The sequence below is a fragment of the Arachis hypogaea genome, chromosome 9 (genome assembly GCF_003086295.3).
Source record: "Arachis hypogaea cultivar Tifrunner chromosome 9, arahy.Tifrunner.gnm2.J5K5, whole genome shotgun sequence".
Lineage (NCBI taxonomy): Eukaryota > Viridiplantae > Streptophyta > Magnoliopsida > Fabales > Fabaceae > Arachis > Arachis hypogaea.
In genome coordinates this window covers 6,165,064-6,187,521 of record NC_092044.1, presented here as the reverse complement: position 1 = coordinate 6,187,521, position 22,458 = coordinate 6,165,064, and the positions used below count along the sequence as shown (strand labels likewise).

General features: G+C 32.6%; 1 protein-coding gene across 1 annotated transcript; it reads left to right on the top strand.

Moving 5' to 3' along the window:
- The first annotated feature begins 10,042 nt into the window (after positions 1-10,042).
- LOC112710133 (TMV resistance protein N) lies at positions 10,043-21,954 on the top strand. The gene is made up of 6 exons (XM_025762244.3): positions 10,043-10,673; positions 15,339-16,434; positions 16,531-16,842; positions 19,598-21,234; positions 21,365-21,489; positions 21,662-21,954. The coding sequence occupies exons 1-5, from the start codon at positions 10,165-10,167 to the stop codon at positions 21,444-21,446; spliced, it is 3,636 nt and encodes a 1,211-aa protein (XP_025618029.1). The 5' UTR covers positions 10,043-10,164; the 3' UTR covers positions 21,447-21,489; positions 21,662-21,954.
- The last annotated feature ends 504 nt before the right edge of the window (positions 21,955-22,458 follow it).

Here is a 22,458-nt window from a genome sequence, read left to right as displayed (position 1 = left end):
TGCTACGACCTTAAAAATGTGATAGAAAGGTTGGCCAAGGAAGGCCGACTTGATAGATATCTCATGGAAAGGTCGGAGAATTCTGGAAAAAGAAAGCGAGATGATGAAGACATGAGAGACCCACCCCCACAAACCCCCGAGAGACACATACATACGATCTCTGGAGGATTCGTAGGAAGGGGGCTCACTAAATCATCTCGCAAAAGACACCTGAAGCGAGTTTATCAAGTTGGAAACGAATCTCCCGATCTCCCAACCATCTCGTTCACCAAAGAGGACGGGCAAGGGATCATGCCCGGACATGACGACGCGGTGGTGATAACCATGATCTTGGCAAATGCCAACCTCCATAGGACCTTGGTAGACCAAGGGAGTTCGGCTGATATACTTTTTAAGCCCGCATTCGACAAGTTAGGGTTGGATGAAAGGGAGCTAAAGGCTTACCCGGACACCCTGTATGGACTAGGAGACATGCCAATTAAGCCACTGGGATACATCCCCCTCCACACGACCTTCGGAAAGGGGAAAAATTCCAAAACTCTGAGCATCGACTTTATCGTTATCGATGTCGGGTCGGCGTATAACGCCTTAATCGGCAGGACTACGTTAAATCGGCTCGGAGCGGTGGTGTTAACCCCTCACCTTTGCATGAAATTCCCAACACACAAGGGAATAGCGACGGTACGAGAAGACAAAAAATTGGAAAGAAAATGCTATAATGAAAGTTTAAACCTCCGAGGAAAGAGCAAGGAAGTTCACACCATAGAGTTTGGGGGAATAAAAGCTAGAGAAAAGCTGCGACCACAATCGGGTGGAAGAACCGAAGAGGTTCAAATCAGTAAAGAGGAAGGAAAAAACACCAACATAGGGGCCAGCCTAGATCGAGATTTGAAGCAAAGGCTGATAAAGCTCCTACGAGATAATTCCGACCTATTTGCGTGGAAAGCTTCCGACATGCCAGGGATAGACCCTCAGCTCATGTCCCACAAGCTGTCAGTACACCCCGGATCACGACCCGTACAGCAGCGCAGGCGCAAGCTCGGAACAGAACGAGCTCGGGTGGTGGAAGAGCAAGTGCAAACCCTTTTAGAGGCCGACTTCATCCGAGAGGTCAAGTACCCGGCATGGCTAGCAAATGTAGTACTAGTCAAAAAGCAAAACGGCAAGTGGAGGATGTGCGTTGACTACACCGACCTGAACAAAGCATGCCCCAAAGACCCATATGCACTTCCCTGTATTGACACCCTAGTGAATGCGATCTCAGGGTATCAGTACTTGTCGTTTATGGATGCTTACTTGGGATACAACAAAATCCTGATGTACAAGCCGGATGAAGAAAAAACTTCGTTCATCACACCTAGAGCAAACTACTGCGATGTGGTGATGCCATTTGGATTAAAAAATGCTGGGGCCACATATCAAAGGTTGATGAATAAAGTGTTCGCTCCCCACCTTGGGAGCTTAATAGAGGTCTACGTAGATGACATGCTGGTGAAAACTAAGGAGGAAACCGACCTCTTGACAGATCTCTCGCAAGTTTTAGACATCGTAAGGTCGCATGGGATGAGACTAAATCCCACGAAATGCACCTTTGCGGTGGAGGCGGGAAAGTTTCTAGGGTTTATGCTAACACAAAGGGGAATCGAAGCAAACTCTGATAAGTGCAAAGTTATCCTGGAAATGAGAAGTCCGACTTGTCTGAAAGAGGTCCAACAATTAAATGGAAGGCTTGCCGCCCTTTCCAGGTTCCTGGCGGGATCGACATTAAGATACCTTCCATTATTCTCCCTACTAAGAAAAGGATGCCAGTTCGAATGGACACCGGAATGCGAAGAAGCTTTCCGGGAGTTCAAAAAGTTCTTGAGCCAGCCCCCAATCCTGACCCGACCCATAGTCGGGGAAGAGCTCGTCCTATACCTGTCAGTGGCAGACAGAGCTATAGCATCAGCTCTAATACGGGAAGATGAAGTCGGGCAGCATCTTGTATACTTCACCAGCAAAGTTCTACAAGGCCCAAAACTAAAGTATCAAAAGCTTGAAAAGTTTGCATACTCCTTAGTAGTAACCTCACGTCGACTACGGCCGTATTTCCAAGCGCACACGATAAAAGTCCGAACGAACCAACCCATGAAGCAGGTCCTTCAGAAGACGGACATTGCGGGCAGAATGGTTCAATGGGCAATAGAACTCTCCGAGTTCGACTTGAAATACGAAGCCCGAACGGCAATAAAAGCTCAATGCCTCACTGACTTCCTAGTGGAATACGCGGGAGATCAAGAGGAGAAATCCACTACATGGGAGTTATATGTAGATGGGTCCTCTAATAAAGTTGGAAGCGGGGCAGGCATAATCTTAGTAGGTGAAGGGGGAATGCAAATTGAAGTTTCCCTCAAGTTCAAGTTCCCAGCTTCCAATAATCAAGCAGAATATGAAGCCTTGATTGCAGGGTTAAAGCTGGCAAAAGAAGTCGGTGCGACCAAAGTAATGATATTCAGCGACTCTCAAGTGGTGACCTCCCAAATAAATGGAGAGTATTAGGCCAAAGATCCCAACATGAAAAAATACCTGGACAAAATCTTGGAGCACCTTAGGCGCTTTGAGGAGACCGAGGTAAAGCATATAACTCGGGACCTCAACAGCAGGGCAAATGTCCTCTCTAAGCTAGCAAGTACCAAACCAGGAGGGAACAACAGAAGCCTGATCCAAGAAACTCTCCCTAAACCCTCCATGGACAAAACGGAGGTTGCTTAAGATGTCTTTGAAATCACCGGGTTAGACCTCGGATGGATGAAGCCCCTAGTCGAATACCTGAAATTCGACATCCTCCCCAAAGAGGAAAAAGATGCCAAGAAAATTCGGAGGGAAGCACAAAATTACACGCTGGTGAAAAAATCCTCTATAAAAGGGGGATATCAACACCACTACTAAAGTGCGTCCTGACCTCAAAGACAACCGAGGTGCTAGAGGAGGTGCACAATGGAATCTGCGGGAACCATCTTGGAGTAAGGTCGTTAGCTAGAAAGGTAATCCGAGCTGGATTCTACTGGCTGACCTTACAAAAAGATTCCACAGAATTTGTGAAAAAGTGCCAGCCATGCCAAATGCACGCAAACTTCTATGTAGCCCCTCCCGAGGAACTCATTAGTATAACTTTCCCATGGCCTTTTGCAAAGTGGGGATTGGACTTGCTAGGACCATTCCCACAAGCGCCGGGGCAAGTAAAATATCTAATAGTGGGAGTGGATTACTTCACAAAGTGGATAGAAGCAGAACCATTGGCCACCATCACCGCTCAAAGAATTCGGAAGTTCCTCTACAAGAACATTATCACCAGATATGGGGTATCCCACTCCATCACCACTGATAATAGCACTCAATTCACTGACTCAACCTTCAAAAACCTGGTAGCCAGTATGAAAATCAAACATCAATTTACATCGGTAGAACATCCACAAGCAAATGGAAAAGCCGAGGTAGCAAACAAAATCATATTGGCAGGGTTGAAGAAAAGGTTACAGGACGCAAAAGGAGCCTGTGCCGAAGAACTCCCACAAGTACTTTGGGCTTATCGGACCACACCTCAGTCTGCCACAGGAGAAACACCCTTTTGACTTGCTTATGGCATAAAACCCATGATACCGGTTGAAATCAACGAGCAAAGCCCAAGGGTGAACTTCTACGATGAGGTTGGAAACATAAAGGGACACAAAGAAGAACTTGAACTACTCCCTGAAGTCCGCGAACGAGCCCATATTAGAGAAGCAGCATTGAAACAAAGGATGACAAATAGATACAACCAAAAAGTCATTCGAAGGAGCTTCGCCCCAGACGACTTGGTTTTAATTAGAAACGACATAGGAGTCAACAAGTCTGGGGAAGGAAAGCTCGCCGCTAATTGGAAGGGACCATACAAGATTAGTGAGGTCTTAGGAAAAGGTTATTACAAGGTGACCGACTTAAACGGCACCGAGCTACCTAGGTCGTGGCATGCTTGTAATATGAAAAGGTACTACAGTTAAAAGCGAACTCTATTCCCTGATGTACTCTTTTTCCAACTTCATGATTTTTTCCCAAAATAAAAGGGTTTTTTCTGAAGAAGGGTTTTAACGAGGCATCACAGCAGAGACTAAGGGGTCATAGATAGCCCAAAACCCTTAGTAGCGATAAAGTACCTTTGCAAATAAATAAAGATCTTTTTCAAATATCTCTTATAAATTCCTTCTCGCTTTCTACGAAACGCGCCGACTTAAACTCGACAAAACGTGAAAATCCCATGAACCGACCTAGATGGTCGTCAGGATGAAACGACGAGGTACAAGTCGGCGTAAAGAGGTTATAAAAGTCGATCGTGAATAAACTCGGAAATTAACTGGCTAACAAGTCAGAAATTCTGAGAAGCAAAGAAATGCATCGCAAAAATAACCTAAGTTATAAAAACTCAATATATCAAAAATTGAGCACAAGGAATACCGAAAAGAGATCAGAAAATCCATAGAAAGCAATAAAGACTGCCCCAAGCCTTCAAGAAAAATTCAAAGAAAAACTTAGAAGAAGGGACAGCTAGCCAGGAAAAGGTTTTTTAAAACAAAAGATCAAAAAAGAATTTTTCTTCGAAACCTAAAACAGAAAAAGCATGCACACAACCAACAAAAATAACCTAAACCCTTGTCCAAAAAAGGGTATTTTTAAATATTTTGTTTACGGCCATAAAAGGCCGAGAAAGTGTCAACAGCATACCACGACAACATAAATAGTTTAAAAAAGAGGGGACCCACAGGCCAGGCCCCCATATAGCCAAAGATAATTTTTTCAAAGGGCATCACCATCACAACCTGGAAAAGTAGTCGGAGCACCACCAGAGTCAGGGAGAGAGACATCCATAGGAGTTGGAGGGGAAGTCTCAGGAGCCTTGGAAGAACTCGGAGCATCATCTGGTCGGGGAGGGGACTCTATGATTCTCTGACCCCGAGTCTTCAACTCGGATTCAGACACAGATCGGGGAGGAGACACAATGGCCCCATCAATTACAACCTTATCCGGATCCAAGGGTGAGAGATCCATATCGAGAGCGAGAACCCCCACCTGTTCCTTAAAAACCCTCCACGCCTCCTCGGATACCTCGGCAATAGAGTCCTCCAGCTCCGCATAAGCGTCCCGAGCCCTCACTAGATCTTTTTTGACCTCCACAAGGTCCTGGAACAAGCTCGAGTAGCTCTGCTCCGCCTTCTCCCGTAGGCCCTCCGCCATAGAGCATCGGCCCATCAACTTCTCCCCCTCCTTCCAGAGATTATCCCTCTCTTCTTTCAGCTTGGTGACCTCCTCTTTCAGGCTCCTCTCAGTCTCTTGATATAGAAGAATCCTCCCCTCCAGCTCTTCAACCCTTTGGGACGAACCCAAAGAGCTAAGATGGGTCTTCTCAAAAATATCAAGAAACTTGGTGCACACCCCTGTCGTCTTGATACTCTCCTGAGCCAGAATAGTAAGGTGGTTTCGAAGAGAAACATCATCCATACTTATACGAGTATAAGGATAGATATGCTCCCGGATAAATTGAGGCGCATCCACCTTGGCCTCACCCTCAAAAGGAGAGCCAGACTCTAAAGCCTTGCATTTTTTCTTTTCTGGCTTCGGAGAAGGTCGGGAAGAAGGGGCAATAGAGAAGAGGCCGAGGAAGAAATAACAATAGGTCGAGCAGGGGTCTCCAAGCTGTGAGAAGAAGGGGGAGGGGAAGGACCAGCTGCCCTGGCACCACCAACTTTGGCACGGGATCTCGCTTTGGCCTCCTGAACTCTCTGGTAAGACTCTCTAGAATTCTTTTTCGCCATTTCTACAAGAACAATTAGGTAGCCAAAGTCAGTAAAACAAGTCGGAAGAAAAAGTGGTGCAAATATCAAGTCGGAAACTACGATAAACCAAAGAAAAACTACCTAGTTAAGCCTGGATAAAGGTCGGGGACCCCTGGAGAAACTTTCTTGTATCCAGGTAGGGGGCTCTCCCCCATTCTTCTCAGAGAAACCCCACAACGGCCACCTCCACCTCATCCAAATTATCCAGACCGTATTTTTCACAAGAAGAGGCCTCTAACCAATGCAGGGGAAAGCGAGGAGAAGAATTTTCATCTAGGAAAAAGGGGTGGTGACCCTCTACAGATTGAACTTTGAAAAAGAAATTTTTGAAGTCATGGAAGGATTCATCAAAAAGGGTAAAAACTCTCCGACCTTGTATGGCTCGGACAGACACCCACTGCTGCTTGTTATTTTGCCCACTGAAGGGCCTGGTCATACGAAAGAGATAAAAGAAAATCTTCAAAGAAGTCGGAAAGTCCAAAACATGGCTAATAAATTGGTAAATTTTCAAAAAGTCCCAATAATTGGGGTGGAGTTGGGTAGGAGCAACACGACAGTGACCTAAAACATCCATCTCAAAACCGGAAAAAGGGAGAAAAACACCCAGGCGGGTAATCATACTCTCGTACATATAGAAAAAATGAGGGGCTGCCTCATAAGCCCTCCCAAAGCAAACCCGATCGTCCGGACCCGGGGCAATCAGTTCATATTTTGGCTCGTCCTCATCAGAGGTACAAAGCCTATGATGAGTGCAGAGGTTGGTGATGAAGTCCGTGTCAACAAGGGGCTCTTCCCCCAAAACCGTAACATCCACCCATTGAGCAAGAGTTTCAACAGAAAACATTTTGTTTTTCTAGAAAAACCTACAAAGAAAAAAGAAAAAAAAAGGGATCAAAAATAGGGTCTCTAAAGGGGCCTGAGGTTAGATCCTTGACAAAACAGAACCACTAAAATCCACGACCAACTTTCTTCTCAAATAAAAAACATGCAACTCTACAGAGAAAGAGTAAGAAAAGAAACTGACCTTTTTCTCGCAGAAAGATGGAAGCAACATCATTCGAAAAGGAAAAAGCTTTCTTCTTTCGATCAACAAAGGGTGCAGATGGAAAAGTTTTCAGAAACGAAACAAGAAAGGTGAGGGAAAAGTATTTATAAACACGTTAGGGGCATAAAGGTAAAACGATGCAGGCCATTTAAAAGTTGCACCGTTACCAATGTAACCGCCCCCGCGTATGAATGCTCAGACCTCTAAGAGACGCGACGTTTGATTAGACGCAACTATTGAAAGCTTTTTAACAAAAAACATGTCGGTTCCAAAAAATCACGTCGGATCCCTATCAGGTCGGCTACGGTCCCGAGTTATAATACTCGACCCCAACCCTTAAAAGGAATTGGGCTCGAGTAGGGGCACTGTTCATGCCCAGGTCCAAACGACAGACCTAACCCACAAGGTTGGACTCCTCAGTACACCGACCTTCGCTCAAGAAGTTGGTGCTCCCCACGACTTGTTCTAAGGAAGTCGGGAGCAAAGATTAGCTGGCAGATAATAACTGCCCCTAAAATTTCTCAACCCACTTCCAAGAGCCATATCGCAACCTCCCTAAGATAAAGGGATTGTTATCCACCTTAAAAGGTGGAACTACCCCAACGGTAGTTATTGGTTCACCACTATAAATACACTGACACCCCTCAGGTATCTCTAAGTCCCAATACTCTCTAAACCTGCTCACACCCTTGCTGACTTAGGCATTGGAGTGTCTTTGCAGGTACCACCCCCCATTCTCTCACACATACAAGTCGGACGGAGGCCCCAAAGAACGAACCCGCTCGAAGGCTTCCTTCCTTAGACGATTGAGCCAATCCAGCGAGTCCAACCCATTAATTTTTGGTTACCCAACGTAACAATACTCAAATTTAGTTTTAAAAAAATCAGATATTTAACAAACTTTTATTACTTTAAATTGTTCCGAATAAATTAGTCTTTTTTCTATAAAAGGGTTAAATTATCTATTTTTTAAAATTTAATTATAGCGATTGAAGACTCTATCTAACTGCTTCCAAAATTGAAGGCCGTTAGGGGCCGCTTCGACGCCTGCTCCTTAACCTCCACTGAACAGGAATTGTGGTGGTTTTTGCCTTTTTGGTGCTTCAGACAATTTGGCGATGGCGAAGAAGGTGGTTTTCAATTGTTAATACAAAATAATCATAATTGGCTAATATATAATTATTGCAAATTTGCAACTGAGGAAGCAAGAATCTTTAATTGAAATTCCCATCTCAGCCTTGTCCCTCTCTGTGTCTATCTTTACTGATTGGAGAGACAGTAAATTTTTCATACTGTTTTCTCCTTAGGATACCAATCTTGTGTACATCAGTTTCTGTCTGAATATATGTTTGTTAATTTCATCGTATTTTAATTTTAAAGAAGTATAAGTAGACAATTAAAATATTTTCGTTCCTTAGAAAATTTAACTAGGAAGTAGTCAACTAGAACTAATTAATTAAAAAATAGGAGATTTGTTATAAAAAAAAAATAACCCTCTACTATTTTAATTTTTTAAATTTCAAAATTAAAAATACAAAAAATTGACTTAAATTAACTTACGTCGTAGTTCACTCTCTAGATTTTTTTTTAATTTTTTTTTGTCTCAAGTAAATAAATAACAACGGCCAAGTAATATATATTTAATAAATAAAAAATTGAATTAATAGGTGAGGACAAAATTTAAACAGATTCCATGAATGGGGACAAAATAAGAACACGATTAAAAGCTTAGAGGCAGAATTTAAACGCTTTAAATATTAATAACAAAGTTGAAAAAAATCCCCAAACGTTGGGTGATGGAAACACTAATAACTAAGTTAGGATTTTATGAATTTTTTCTGATTGTGCTCAAATATGATACATAACATAACTTTTATGTATATAAAAAATAATTTTAGTTTGCTGATCATATACGTAAATATATACCCTACACATAAATTATATAAATTTATATTGGAAACTTTCATACTAAAATGTATTAAATAATGACAAATATGAGGTTAGTTAAGATTGTCAACAAATATCTTCTCTTAAATATTTAAATAAATTGATAAAAAAATATTATCTTTAACAAATTAAAGATGATAAATATTTAATGTTTAAACTAAAAGATTATAAATTCAAGTCATAAATATTTCAAAACATATTTTTATAAATTATATATGATATAGAGTATTTTAAGAAAGAAAGTTGTACACTAAATTTCTTTTATATCCTCATTATTATTATTTATAGTAAAAGTATATATATAGAAAATGTTATTTAAATAATTTACACTAATGAACGTTTTGATTTATTTAAAAATAGATAATTAGTTGATTTTTCTATTAATAACCTTAATTGTTAAAAGAAAGTAAAAAGTAACCAAAATAAAGAACAAATATAAAAAAATGAAAAATTTATTACGGATATTTTTAAATTTTTTATGACTTTTATACAATTAGTTTAATCACTCTAGAATCAATATTGATGATTAATTAGTATATATATAATAGAATTCTAATCAACTATGCTACACACACACACACACACATATATATATATATATATTAACAATCAACTATCTATAAAGAATAATATATATTAAAATATAAAATATATATTAAAAATGAGCTAAATAATATATATAATTATATATAATGATATATACGAGAACAATTTGTGATGATAAAAAAATTGTGTGAAAAAAAATGAAGAAAAATATATAATCAACTTTAAAAAATTAATAAAAATAAATCACACATTCTCTTAGATAGGTATCTAATTATTTATCAAAAAAAAAAATCTCTTTATATTTTTTTCTCTTAACTATAGCATATTCCAAGACATAATACTTAATTTATTTCCAATTCATATTTGTATATGGGATTAGATAAAATATTTAATTAATGAGAGATATAATAGATAATTATCAGAATTTATTAATTTTAATCAATAGTTAGTAATCCAACAACATAATTTATTTCATATTTTTAAACATTAATCTATCACTAACTGATAATCTTTTAGCATTTTTTTTAGATTAATAACTAAAAGTGATAGTAAAAAATGATAAATTTTAATGACCCTCGATTAGTTCTTAATTATTAATAATGCAAATTTGTAGTTGTTAATTAACGACAATATAGTGTTCAACTTAGTAAGTTTATGCATGGCCATCACTTCATTAAGGCGCCAAACCATATCATGTATTATATATACACATGAAACCAAGAGGGTTTCTGCTACTACAACAACCAAACCGCACCGAACCAGACACAAACAAAAACAAAAATGGCCTTTTCTGATGTTTATTCTGCTCCTACACCTCCACCTCCACCTCTCACGAAGTACGATGTTTTTATCAGCTTCAACGGTAAAGACACTCGTAACGGCTTCACTAGCCACCTTCACTACGCTCTGTGCAGAAACCAAATCGAAACATTCATAGATTACAGAATTGAGAAAGGTGGTGAGATCTGGGAAGAACTCGTGCAAGCTATAAGAGAGTCTTCGGTGTATCTGATCATCTTCTCAGAACACTATGCGTCTTCAAAGTGGTGCTTGCGGGAACTTGCTGAGATCATAGAACTCACAAACATGGTGGAAAAGGGACACCACCATATTATTCCTGTGTTCTACAGGATTGAACCCACGCATGTTCGGAAGCAGACGGGAAGCTACTACAGTGTGTTCGCAGAGTATGACAGAAATTTGGATAATCGCCTTGTGCGCCAGTGGAGGAAGGCACTCTTCCAAGCAGCCAATATCTCCGGCTTCGAATATAATCATCACCATAGTAGGTAAAATAAATTCACTGTAATTATTAATTTGGGTGCTTTTGTTATTAGGGAGCTTTTCTATTATCAGCGAAAGTATAGAGACCATTATTTTTATTAAAATTTGACCAATATTTAATAAATAAAAAAATAAATAATTTTATACTATTAAATATAATTTTATACCGTTAAAAATATTAATAATAATTAATTAATGATTACAAATTAAAAAATCTATTAATTTTCTAACACTCTTCTTTATTTTAATTTATGTCTAACGTAGAGTTAAATTAAGCAGCTAACTTTTTAGAGTTGATATCATCGGTATTTTTAAATTATTTTTTATTTAAATTTTAAATTCTAAATTTTAATTAATAGTTAAAAATTTTCGAATCGCAAAAAAAAATGTTTTATATTTTGAGTAAATAATCAAAAATAAAAAAATATTTATTTTAAAAATTAACTAAAATTAGCTAATTAATTTTTTGTATTTATTCATTAAAAATCAAATAATAAATATATTAGAATATATTTAAATTTATTTAGTTTGATATTATATTAGTTTTATCATTATAATTAAATTGAATTATATTCTGATTTATAAATTAACACTCTTCGTTATATATGCTGGTTGATAACATAATAGCAATAGCATTTGATATATTTAAGATATTATATAATATATAATATTTTAAATATATTCTAATAAAATTAATGTCCAGTCTTTATATGCCAACATATTCCATCTTTATAAGGCTAATTCTATGGGTCTATTGAACTTTTGCTTAAATTTTATCAAATTTATTTTTTGTAATAAATTTTAATTTTTTAAAAATTATTTATTTGTATATTTTTTAAATTAAATAATAATTTTTAACTTTTTTTAATAAATAGACACCGCATTTTAAATACCATAGCATTCATCTCTTTATAATTATTATCTACATGCATATTTTAACAAGCTACTTACTAACACACCAAACAAAAGGTACTTGTTGCATTGGTAAGGGGCTATGTAGGGTCGAGCACAAATTTAAACATCAATAATATATAATTATATGGTGAATTTTATTTAACTCTTTTTAAAATAACATATAACTTATCTCTTATTATGTGTTAATTTTTAATTAGATATTATTTTAGTTGATAATACTCTTTTTCTGTAATGACTTTCATTTGTTCTCATTTCTTCATTATTGTCGCGTTTTTCAAACATCACTGTTTCATCGGGTGTCTCATTTACTCTGTCATGCCGTTACCGTCCTCCAAAATATCACTGCCGCCGTCGATACAAGCAGCGCCGCTATCCTCGCGATCTCTTTCTCTCTCACACTGTTTCTGCATTTTCTCCGCATTTAACAAAAATTTTATTTCATGTCCATCGTTCTGATAACTATGATCGATGCTACAATTCAATTATATATAATGACTCATAAATATCTATCATTCAACTATCATAGAGCATCATTATAAAATATTAAAATAACAAGGATGAAGTATATGCTTTTTTCTAAAATCAATATAAAATTCTTTGATTCTAACGCAGAGAATTGAAACACTTTGATCTAAGTAATGATGCACAATTTTGAAGAAGTAAAATTGGAACAATAATAGTGTTAATATTGTTTTTTACCGCAAAGACAGCAGCGTTGCTTGTGTCGACGGTGGCAGTGATGCTTTGGAAGACGACGACAGCATGACAGAAAGAACAGGATACTTGATAAAACGGTAATACTTGAAAGATGCGACGATGATGAAACAATGAAGAGGAGTGAAGTCATTACAGAAATAGTTATCGATTAAAATAACATCTAATTAGAAATTAACATATAATAGAAAATAAATTACATGTTATTTTAAGAAGAATCGGATAGAATTTACCTAATTATATATTCTTTAATAATTAAGATTAAGAAGTTCCATGTATTATTCCCACCATTAAAATAGAGTTATAATAATATTTTTGTCCAACCCTGCCTGTCCTCTACACATGGCCTATAATGTTTTTAATTAGCGTTGTCATAAACTTAAGCACGCCGCACATGCACAGCAAATATAAAACTAGTACTTTTATAGGTAATAACGTTAGAAAAATATAAATTTTTTAAAATTATGGTAAATTTTATTCTGATGCTATAAATTATATATTACATAAAAAATTTATAAAATTAAATAATTTTTATAAAAAAATTATAGATGAACAAAAGTCTCTGAATAAAAAATTAAATATTCGTATATAAAAAATCAAATAATAATATTTTTAGTTATTATTTTTATATAAAAAAATTTAATTTTTTATTAATAATTAGTTTTATACTTATTATTTAAAAATAATATTTTTTTCTCTATTTATATAAAAATATAATTAGATATTATTAGTATAAATAAATTATATTGATAATTATAAAATTAACTCAATTTTTTTAAATAATTGAATCTTGATTCTAACTTTTAATTATAATATTAGTATTCTCTCCAAATTATATGTAAGAAATATTTGAAAGAAGAGAAATGAAAATATAGATTAGAAAGATAATCGATAAAAATTTAAAATTAAAAAAATTAAAAAATATATGTAGATAATAATAATATTTTTTATTTAAAATATATTATTTTATTAATTTTATTTTTTGTAAAATAGAAAGATAGAAAAAATAGAGAATGAGAGAAAAGAGAGAGAAAGATAAAGATGAAAAATGAGAGTGAAAGTGAGAGTTTGTTAATTTTTGAAAAAATATTTTAATTGTAAAAAATATCGAATAACATATTTTGATTTGTTAAATTACTAATATAAAATATAAATTATATATAAATTAAAAATGGTAGAGAGAAATAGAAAAATGGAAAGAAGTAGATGAGAGAATTTAGGAAAGGAGTTTATTAATTTTGAAAAAAATATTTTTCTTTCAATTTTAATAAGAGAGTGTCATATGACATATTTGATTATTAAATTAGATAGTAACATATGATACATAATATAGGTATATTTCAATTTTAATTTTAATTAATATTTTAATTTTAATTTTAATACAATTAAAGAATGTCATGTTGTATATTTTGATTGTCAAATTAGTAATTAGTAATTAGTAATTGATATTGATAATGATATATAAAATAGATAGAGTGGTCGAAGGAATGAGAAAAATAGAGAAAGGAAGAGGGAGGAGGAGATAACTCTTTAATTTTTGAGGGAAAGATTTGATTTTGATTGCAACGAAAGAGTGACATGTGATATATTTTGTTTGTAAAATTAGTAAGGATGAGGAAAGAATTCTTTAATTTTAGAGGAAAAGATTTAATATCAATTACAATAAGAGAGTGACATATGGCACATTTTGGTTGTAAAATTAATAAGGAGGAGAGAAAAATTCCTTAATTTTGAAGGAAAAAATTTGATTCCAATTGCAATAGAAAGTAACATGTGGCATATTTTGGTTGTAAAATTAAATATATATAATATAATAGATATATACTACTTGATATGCACAACTTCTGTTTTTATCTCTAAGGTAGCGTTTTGGTGAAAAGATAGAGACGAAAAGATTGAGACTGAGAGACAAAGACTAAGAGACAGAGATTGAAATAAATCTCCGTATTCTGTTTGGTACAAAGTGAAAGAAAAAAATTGAAACAAGAATAAAACTCTAATTTAATTTGCACAAAAGGTAAAATTGAAATTAATTAATTGGAATGAGGATATATTAGGTATGTATAAAATGTTATTAAAGTTTCAATATCTATCTCTAAAAATTTTAGTTCCCTGTGTCCTTACTTTTTGGGAGAGCCACTCAGATAAAGACTTCTAAAACGTCTTTTTTTAAATATGTTTTTCAGTAATTAAAATTTAATACATATAATCAATTAAATCATGTTATTTTTGTCAAAATTAGGCTAGACAAATTGATTTAACCAAAAAAATGGTGAATCAAATCTTGAATTGGTCTAAATTAATATTATTTTTTTATAAAAAATGATTACAATACCCTTATTATAGAGAATGATTAAAATACTCTTATATATATTAATTTTAAAAATTCTAAATCCTAACCCTACCATAGAAAAATAAAGGACTAAAATTTAAGATTCTCAAAATTAATATATATAATAGAAGTATTTTAGTTATTTTCTATAATAGGGTATTGTAGTTATTTTCTATAAAAAAATAATATTAATATAGACAGTTTAAGATTTGATTCACCATTTTTTTGGTCAAATCAATTTGTCTAACCTAATTTTGACAAAAATAACACGATTTAATCGATTATATGTGCTAAATTTTAATTATTGAAAAACACTTTAAAAAAAGACGTTTTAAACGTCTTTATATGAGTGGCTTCCACTTTTTGGAGGTACTGAAATACTGAAATTTTGGAGACAGAAAAAGAAATTTTAGTATCAGTCTCTGAACCAACAAACATAACACTGAATTTTTTAAATTAATATAAAATATTTTTAAGATTAATTTTTATAATAAATTTTATTTAAGAAATTCAAAAATAAATAAGAATTGTTAGATTAAAAATGAAATAGTTACCAACAAGAATTGGTAGATTAGAATATAGATCTTCAAAAATCATAAAAAAAAAAATCATAGAATATAGATTAATTGGTTTTGTTGCCATTTGTTCAATCTCTTCTTCTTTGGTGTGTATACATTTTAACTTTTTTGGATAAAATTACACATGCCAGGACTGAATCTGACCTCATTGAAGGCATAGTCCAAATGATTATCCGAAAATTGGATCAGAAATACACAAGTGAACTCAGGAGCCCTTTTATACATGACCAAAATTATGCATCCATTGAATCTGTTTTGATCAACTCACAGGATGTTCGAACCATTGGAATTTGGGGCATGGGCGGCATAGGAAAAACAACTATTGCGGCTGCCATTTTTCAAGAGTTCTCTCCCAAGTATGAAGGTAGTTGTTTCTTGGCCAATGTAAGAGAAGAATCTTCAAGGCATGGCCTCAACTACATTTTCAATAGACTTCTTTCTGAGTTGCTGCAGGAACATGTTCATATTACCACTCCAAAGATTGTGTCTTCTGCTATAATCCGCAGATTGAGGCGTAAGAAAGTTTTCATTGTGCTAGATGATGTGAATACTTCTGAGCTTTTAGAAAATTTGCTTGGAGTGGGACAAGATTATCTTGGACTTGGTAGCAAAGTTATTGTTACCACTAGAGATAAGCATGTTCTTCTGAGTAGATCAGTTGATCACATCCATGAAGTCATGGAAATGAATGAGGAGAACTCTCTCAAACTGTTTAGCTTGAATGCCTTCAACAGAAACCATCCTCCTGAGAACGGGTACTGGGATCTATCAAAAAGGGCACTTGCTTATGCCAGAGGAAATCCTTTAGCATTGAAAGTTTTGGGATCATTTCTTCATTCCAAAACTGAAAAGGAATGGGACAATGCATTGACAAAACTAAAGAGGATTCCTAATGCAGATATTCAGAAGGTGTTGAGGTTGAGCTTCAATGAATTAGATGATACAGAGAAGGATATATTTCTAGATATTGCATGCTTTTTTAAAGGAGAAGAGAAAGAAAAAGTGATAAGAATATTGAATGAGTGTGGCTTCTTTGCAGATATTGGAATAAGAAACCTTTTAGACAAGGCTCTTATATCAATAGCTACCAATAAAAGCATACAAATGCATGACTTGATACAGGAAATGGGTCACAAAATTGTATGTGAAGAATCTTTCAAGAACCCTGGAAAGCGGAGTAGAGTGTGGCACCCAGATGAAGTTTGCGATATATTAGAGAATGATAAAGTAAGAGAATGAAACTCCGACGTTTTCTAAGTTAAAACAGTACATGTTTTTGTATAAAAAATTTAGCTTGCTTACATTATTGTGTATATTTTTCAGGGATCCGCTACGATTGAAACCATATACTTGGATATGACTCAGCGGACAGAAATATGTATTAGCTCCGGTGCATTTAGAAAGATGCCAAAGCTAAGGTTACTTGCTTTTGCTAGCAGCAGCATTGATTATGGGAGAAAAAGAGTTGATTATACATTGAGTCTTCCAACAAACTTGGAGTTGCCTAATAACTTGAGATACATTCAATGGGATAGATGCCCATTAAAATCTCTATCAACTACTTCTTGGCCTAACAAGCTTGTTGAACTCTCCATGCCATACAGTAACGTTGAAAAGCTTTGGGATGGCCCACAGGTTAGTCATATTCTTGATATAAATGGTCTCTTTTTTTGGTAAATTCTAAGGGCCTACGCTGCTTAAGGACTAAAGAGGATAGCGTGTGTTTGTATTGGTTTTATTTTGTAGAAAATAAATTTAACTGACAATAACCGATCAAATTATTAGTTTATTAGTTTATTGGTTTAGTTTAATTGAATCGATTGATTTGGATTTGGTATCATATAAATAAAAAATAATAAATAATAAATTTAAAATTAAAATTTAAAATATATATTTTTATTAATATTTTAAAAACAAACAAAATTTAATAAATTTTAATTAATAAAATATAATTAATTTATTATTAAATAATTATATAAAATTCTAATATTTTAAATAATAACTTTTGTAATTTTATTTTTATATTCAAGTAACTTTTTTTTAATTTTAATAACTATCTAATTAATTTATATTTATTATATTATTATATATTATGTATATTATTAAAAAATAATATTAATAAATATTATATAATTATAAAAAAATATTTATATTATAACTAATAAAAATATATAATATTTTTATTTATATATTTAATAATATTTATATTCATATTAATAATTATATATAATAAAAATATAATTAATTTAAATATAAATAAATATAAAATAATATCTAATAAAATTATTACATATTTTTATTATATAATTAATAATAATTTAAAATAATAAAAAACAACGTAATCTAATAATAAAGAGAGTTTGTAGTAACAAAGAGACTTTGAATTCAAATTTCATCTTCATCAATTTAAAAGTTTTCACTTTTACATTCCGTTGAATCGGTTTGTTTTGACCAATTTCGTCGAGTTTGACCAGCTCTAGTCGGTTCCAATTCTTCTTATAACTATAATAGGTACACTTTTATAAAAGTTATGGCATTTTATTTGGATTTTTTTTAAATACTGTAATATTATGATTGTAATATTAAAAAAAAAATTCGTTCATTTTAAGGTTGTAATATTATGTTTTTAATAGGTGTGGCAAATGGATTTAAATTTATTGGGCCAATTGGTATAACCTGCCAAAAAAAAAGTAGGTCGAATTAGAAAATTGGAATCGTTAAATAGCCAAAATCTATTTAATTCGTAGTGTTTAAACTGCGAATATTTGGTGGGGCGGAGTGAAGCCGGTTTTTCGTTGGATTTAGTGTTTTTTTGGCAAGAAAATATTTTTACAATTTTTTTTGTCAAAACATAATTTCTCCCAATCCAACTTATAATAGAATAAAGATGAAAATTGAATTTTTAAATTATGTTTATTTTACTTTGAAGACAATATTCATAATTATGTTTTGGATAAAAAATTGGTTGATAATTATGTCTATTAAATATCTATAATTACAAAAATTTTAATGTTTGTGAATATAAAAATTATAATTTTTTTTATGATTTTAGAAATTATAAATTTATTAAAATAATTATGAAATTATAAATATTATTTAATAGTTAATGATAATAATAAAAAAGAGGACATGGACGAACTTAACCCGCTAGTCCACAGTTAAACAGGACGGGATGAGATTTTAAGACCGCCTCATTAGGCGGGACAGAGCCAAAAAAACAAGCTTTTGATAGAATAGAGCGGAATAAGACAGATTTCTCTCTGCTACTCTTAATTTTCAATAGTATTATAAGCTTAATAAATATTATTAATATGAAATAAATACATAATTTATATTTATATTTATTACACTTTATATACATAAATTAATATAATTTATATTTATATTTATTAAAATTTGTATATATAAATCAATATTAAAGATAATTCAATGCTTGTGCCGGTAAAATGTTGGCCAAAATTAATAAAAAAAACTGTTGATCCTAATTTTTTGTTACAGTAATAATATGGTGATAATGAGTTAAAATTATTTTATTTAACTTAAATGTACATTTATAATTTTTTACCTAACATCTATATTTATACATTGATTATAGCTGCCAATAAATTATAATTTAAATGACATAATTTTTTTATATTTATTTAAAAAATTACGAATTTAAGTTTGCTTGATTTTAATATTTCGTTCTATTGTCTTAATCATTGTTTTAAATTGTGCACGCACATCAGTTGTCGTCGATGTAGTAATTGAGATGAGACATAAAATCACAGGGGTTTGTAATATAGTTACATGCGTACTAAAAAATAATTATTAAATTAGATAATATGTTTTTGAGTATATTTATAAAATCATATCACATATATATAAAAATTTAGTTACTCACTTAATTTAATAAAATATATATTAAAATAAATTAAATAATATATATTTATATATAAATATATAATAATTAATTTTTTATATTTACATAATATTTTTTATATTTATATATATTAAATCACATATTTTTTAATTAAATAATTAACTATCAAAATAATGAAACTTATATTAGACTAATAATAATAAAAACTTATGAAATTATTGTGTATATTTATCGACCTTAATTATTAAAAAAAATGTTAGAAGATAATAAATTTTATAATATATAAGTATCAATTAATTATTATTATTAATATTTTTAATAGTATAAAATTATATCTAATAATATAATTTTTTTTATTAATTAAATACCGATAAAATTTTAATAAAAAAACCACAGTTTCTTTGTTACGAAAATTGCTGTTTCTCAAATTTCATATAGCAACATGCATTGCAGCGGCTTCTTTACCCATATATACTGGTAAGTAACCACAACTAAGGATTCCTAATCTACCCGCTTAATCCATTGCAGAGTTTACCGAGCTTGGAGGAAGTTTTTCTCAGTGGTTCGAAGCGAATGATAGAGTGTCCAGATTTTTCAGGTGCCCCAAATCTAAAAACAATATGGCTCAATCAATGTGAAAGCTTGCCTCATGTTCATCCTTCTATTTTCTCCCTTCCAAAACTTGACTATTTAGCTGTCTACGGATGCAAAAAGCTTAAGAGCCTTTCCAGCAACAATTGTCCATTGTCTCTTCGCTCAGTGGTTGCCTACAACTGCCCAAATCTGGAAGAATTCTCAATCCCAATTTCAAAAAATCAGTCCAATATTCATGTCCATTTGAGGTCAACTGCCTTGAAACAACTACCATCGTCAATTGTGCATCTTCAAGATCTTACAAACTTCTCTTTTCCAATTAGTGATCTTCTCATGGCTCTTCCTGAAAAGTTCACCAATCAAATCATGCTTTCAGACCCTAATAACAAAGAATATGACTCAGTGGCCACCTTACGCAGAATACTACCCAGCCCTATGTTCCATTATCTAAAAGAATTGAAATTTGATGGATGTCAAAGTTTAATTGAACTCCCAGACAACATCTCTTTGTTATCATCATTGTTGGTGATAAGACTCCACAACACTAATATCATGACCTTTCCAGAAAACATTAAGACTCTTCCGAGACTCAAAATTGTTTTACTTTGTCATTGTGAAAGGTTACAATATGTGCCAGCGCTTCCACCTTCCGTTCATCACTTCAAGGCCTGGGACTGCAAATCTTTGAGGACAGTGTCAAGCTCCACAAGTGAACTAAAAAGACAACACGGTACTACTTTTATATTCGTAAACTGCTTGAAATTGGATGAAGAGTCATGCAATACCATTTTGGAAGATGCCATTGTTAGGATGGACACTAGGGCTAAAACACAACAACTCTCACCAAGATTGGAAGAAAATAGAAATGAAGAATGCACTGTTGTTGATGATGATGATGGCTTTCTTAGTGAGGATAACGCCAACGTTGGCAAGGTTTGTTATTTCTTGCCAAGTAGAGGCAGTAAACTTGGTGGCTTGTTCCATCGTGGCTCTTCACAAAATTCCATCAGCATTCAACTGCCACAAGGTTCCAATTTCTTTGGCTTCATATTCTACTTGGTTGTTCCACCAATACAACCATGCAATACTGGTGGTGACCTTGACATTAGGTTTGGGTTTGAATGTTACTTGGAAACAAGTTGGGGTCAAAGGACCCATATAGCAAGTTCGTCCTTAATAGAATGGAGCTGCGAATTTTATTATGGATATCAGATGAATCTTTTGTCGGATCATGTGTTATTATGGTATGATTCACAATGCTGTAAGCAGATAATGGAAATAATCAGAGGAAGAAAGGCCATTGATGATGATGACAAGAATGCAAATCTGGAAGTTAAGTTCTTTGCTCGGCTACCAAACAAGGAAGAAGTGGTGATAAAAGAGTGTGGCATCCGTTGGATATACACAAATATGGAGAAGGAATCAAGAGTGTGCAGGTTCAAGAGAAGCAGGCAAGTTTTCGAGTTAGAAGAAAAGGACTTGGAATCTGATGATGAAGGAGAAGAACTAGTTCCTCCAGCAAAGAAATTTAAGAATAGCTTAATGGAAGTTGAATCAGTAGAAAACTTGAGGTAATCTTTTAATTAATTAATTGGTTACTATAACTGAGTGTTAAGCAAATAAGTTTAATTTAATTTATGCATGCTTTAGCCAGCAAGATATGCTAATAATATTTTCCTCTTTTAAAAAAAAAATGAACAGGAAAAAACTTGAACAACTTTTGCACATTCAATTTGATGGAGGCTTTCTTAACGCGGAGATCAAACTGGGGTACAATGTGTAGTCCATTTACAATTATAGTTCTTATCAGCAATTTCAGTTTAAAGGTACATATTTTGATTATATTCCTTTTATTAATAACCTAGGACTGGATATTCTACTTAATATTGTATCATGTTTGTATCTTCTGTTTTTTTTATATATATTTTTGCTTCTACCATTTTGTTGATATTGGGTTTTTTTTTTATTAACATAGTATTATTGTTTTCTTCATAATAGAAATATAGCAACTGCACATCATTATTGCTGAAGATGGGTAAACTTGAATGCCAAGAGCTTCCAGTGCCTTCAATAGTTCAGTGCCATCAAAATGGGTTCTTGCCAGTTGTTTTTTACTTTTGGTCTCAGTCCTTCTCAATTATATTTCTAAAGATACTATTCTCTCTTTCTATTTGTTATTTTTTTTATTTGAGAACACTCAAATAAAAATGTTTATTTCATCTTTTGTTAAAGATGTTTTTATATTATATTTTAATTGGTTTTTATATAATTTATTTGGTATTCTTCGTTACATATTATTAAATTTCTTAAAAAAATTTCTTTTCAAAAACAATAAAAAATATTTAGATTAGACTAAAACCAAAAATATAATAGATTAACTATTAAATTTTTTTCTGAAATTGTTTATATAAGAAAATATGCCATACTCATCAATTAATATATATATATATATATATATATATATAATTTTTTTAAATAAAATTTATCATCACTATAATATTTTTGAGCTATTGCAACATGTGCGATAAATAACACTTAAAAAGTGTTGTCTAAAGTGGTTAAAAATATCACTTAAAATTTATTACAAAAAAATAAAGCTAATACAACACTTTGTTAATAAGTGTTATTTTTAAATAATATATTGATAACAAGTTCAAACCTCTTAAAATTTTTACAAATAAAAAAATAACTAATTTATATTCGTACTATATATAAAATAATTACTATATTATTATATTATAGATTAAAATTTATTAATTTAAATTTATTTTCATTTTTAATATAAATATTAAAAA

Coding starts and splice junctions, on each gene's coding strand:
- LOC112710133 (XM_025762244.3), top strand. CDS start 10,165: ATGGCCTTTTCTGATGTTTATTCTGCTCCTACACCTCCACCTCCACCT. Junction 10,674..15,338: donor TATAATCATCACCATAGTAG/GTAAAATAAATT, acceptor TACACATGCCAG/GACTGAATCTGACCTCATTG. Junction 16,843..19,597: donor AGCTTTGGGATGGCCCACAG/GTTAGTCATATT, acceptor AATCCATTGCAG/AGTTTACCGAGCTTGGAGGA.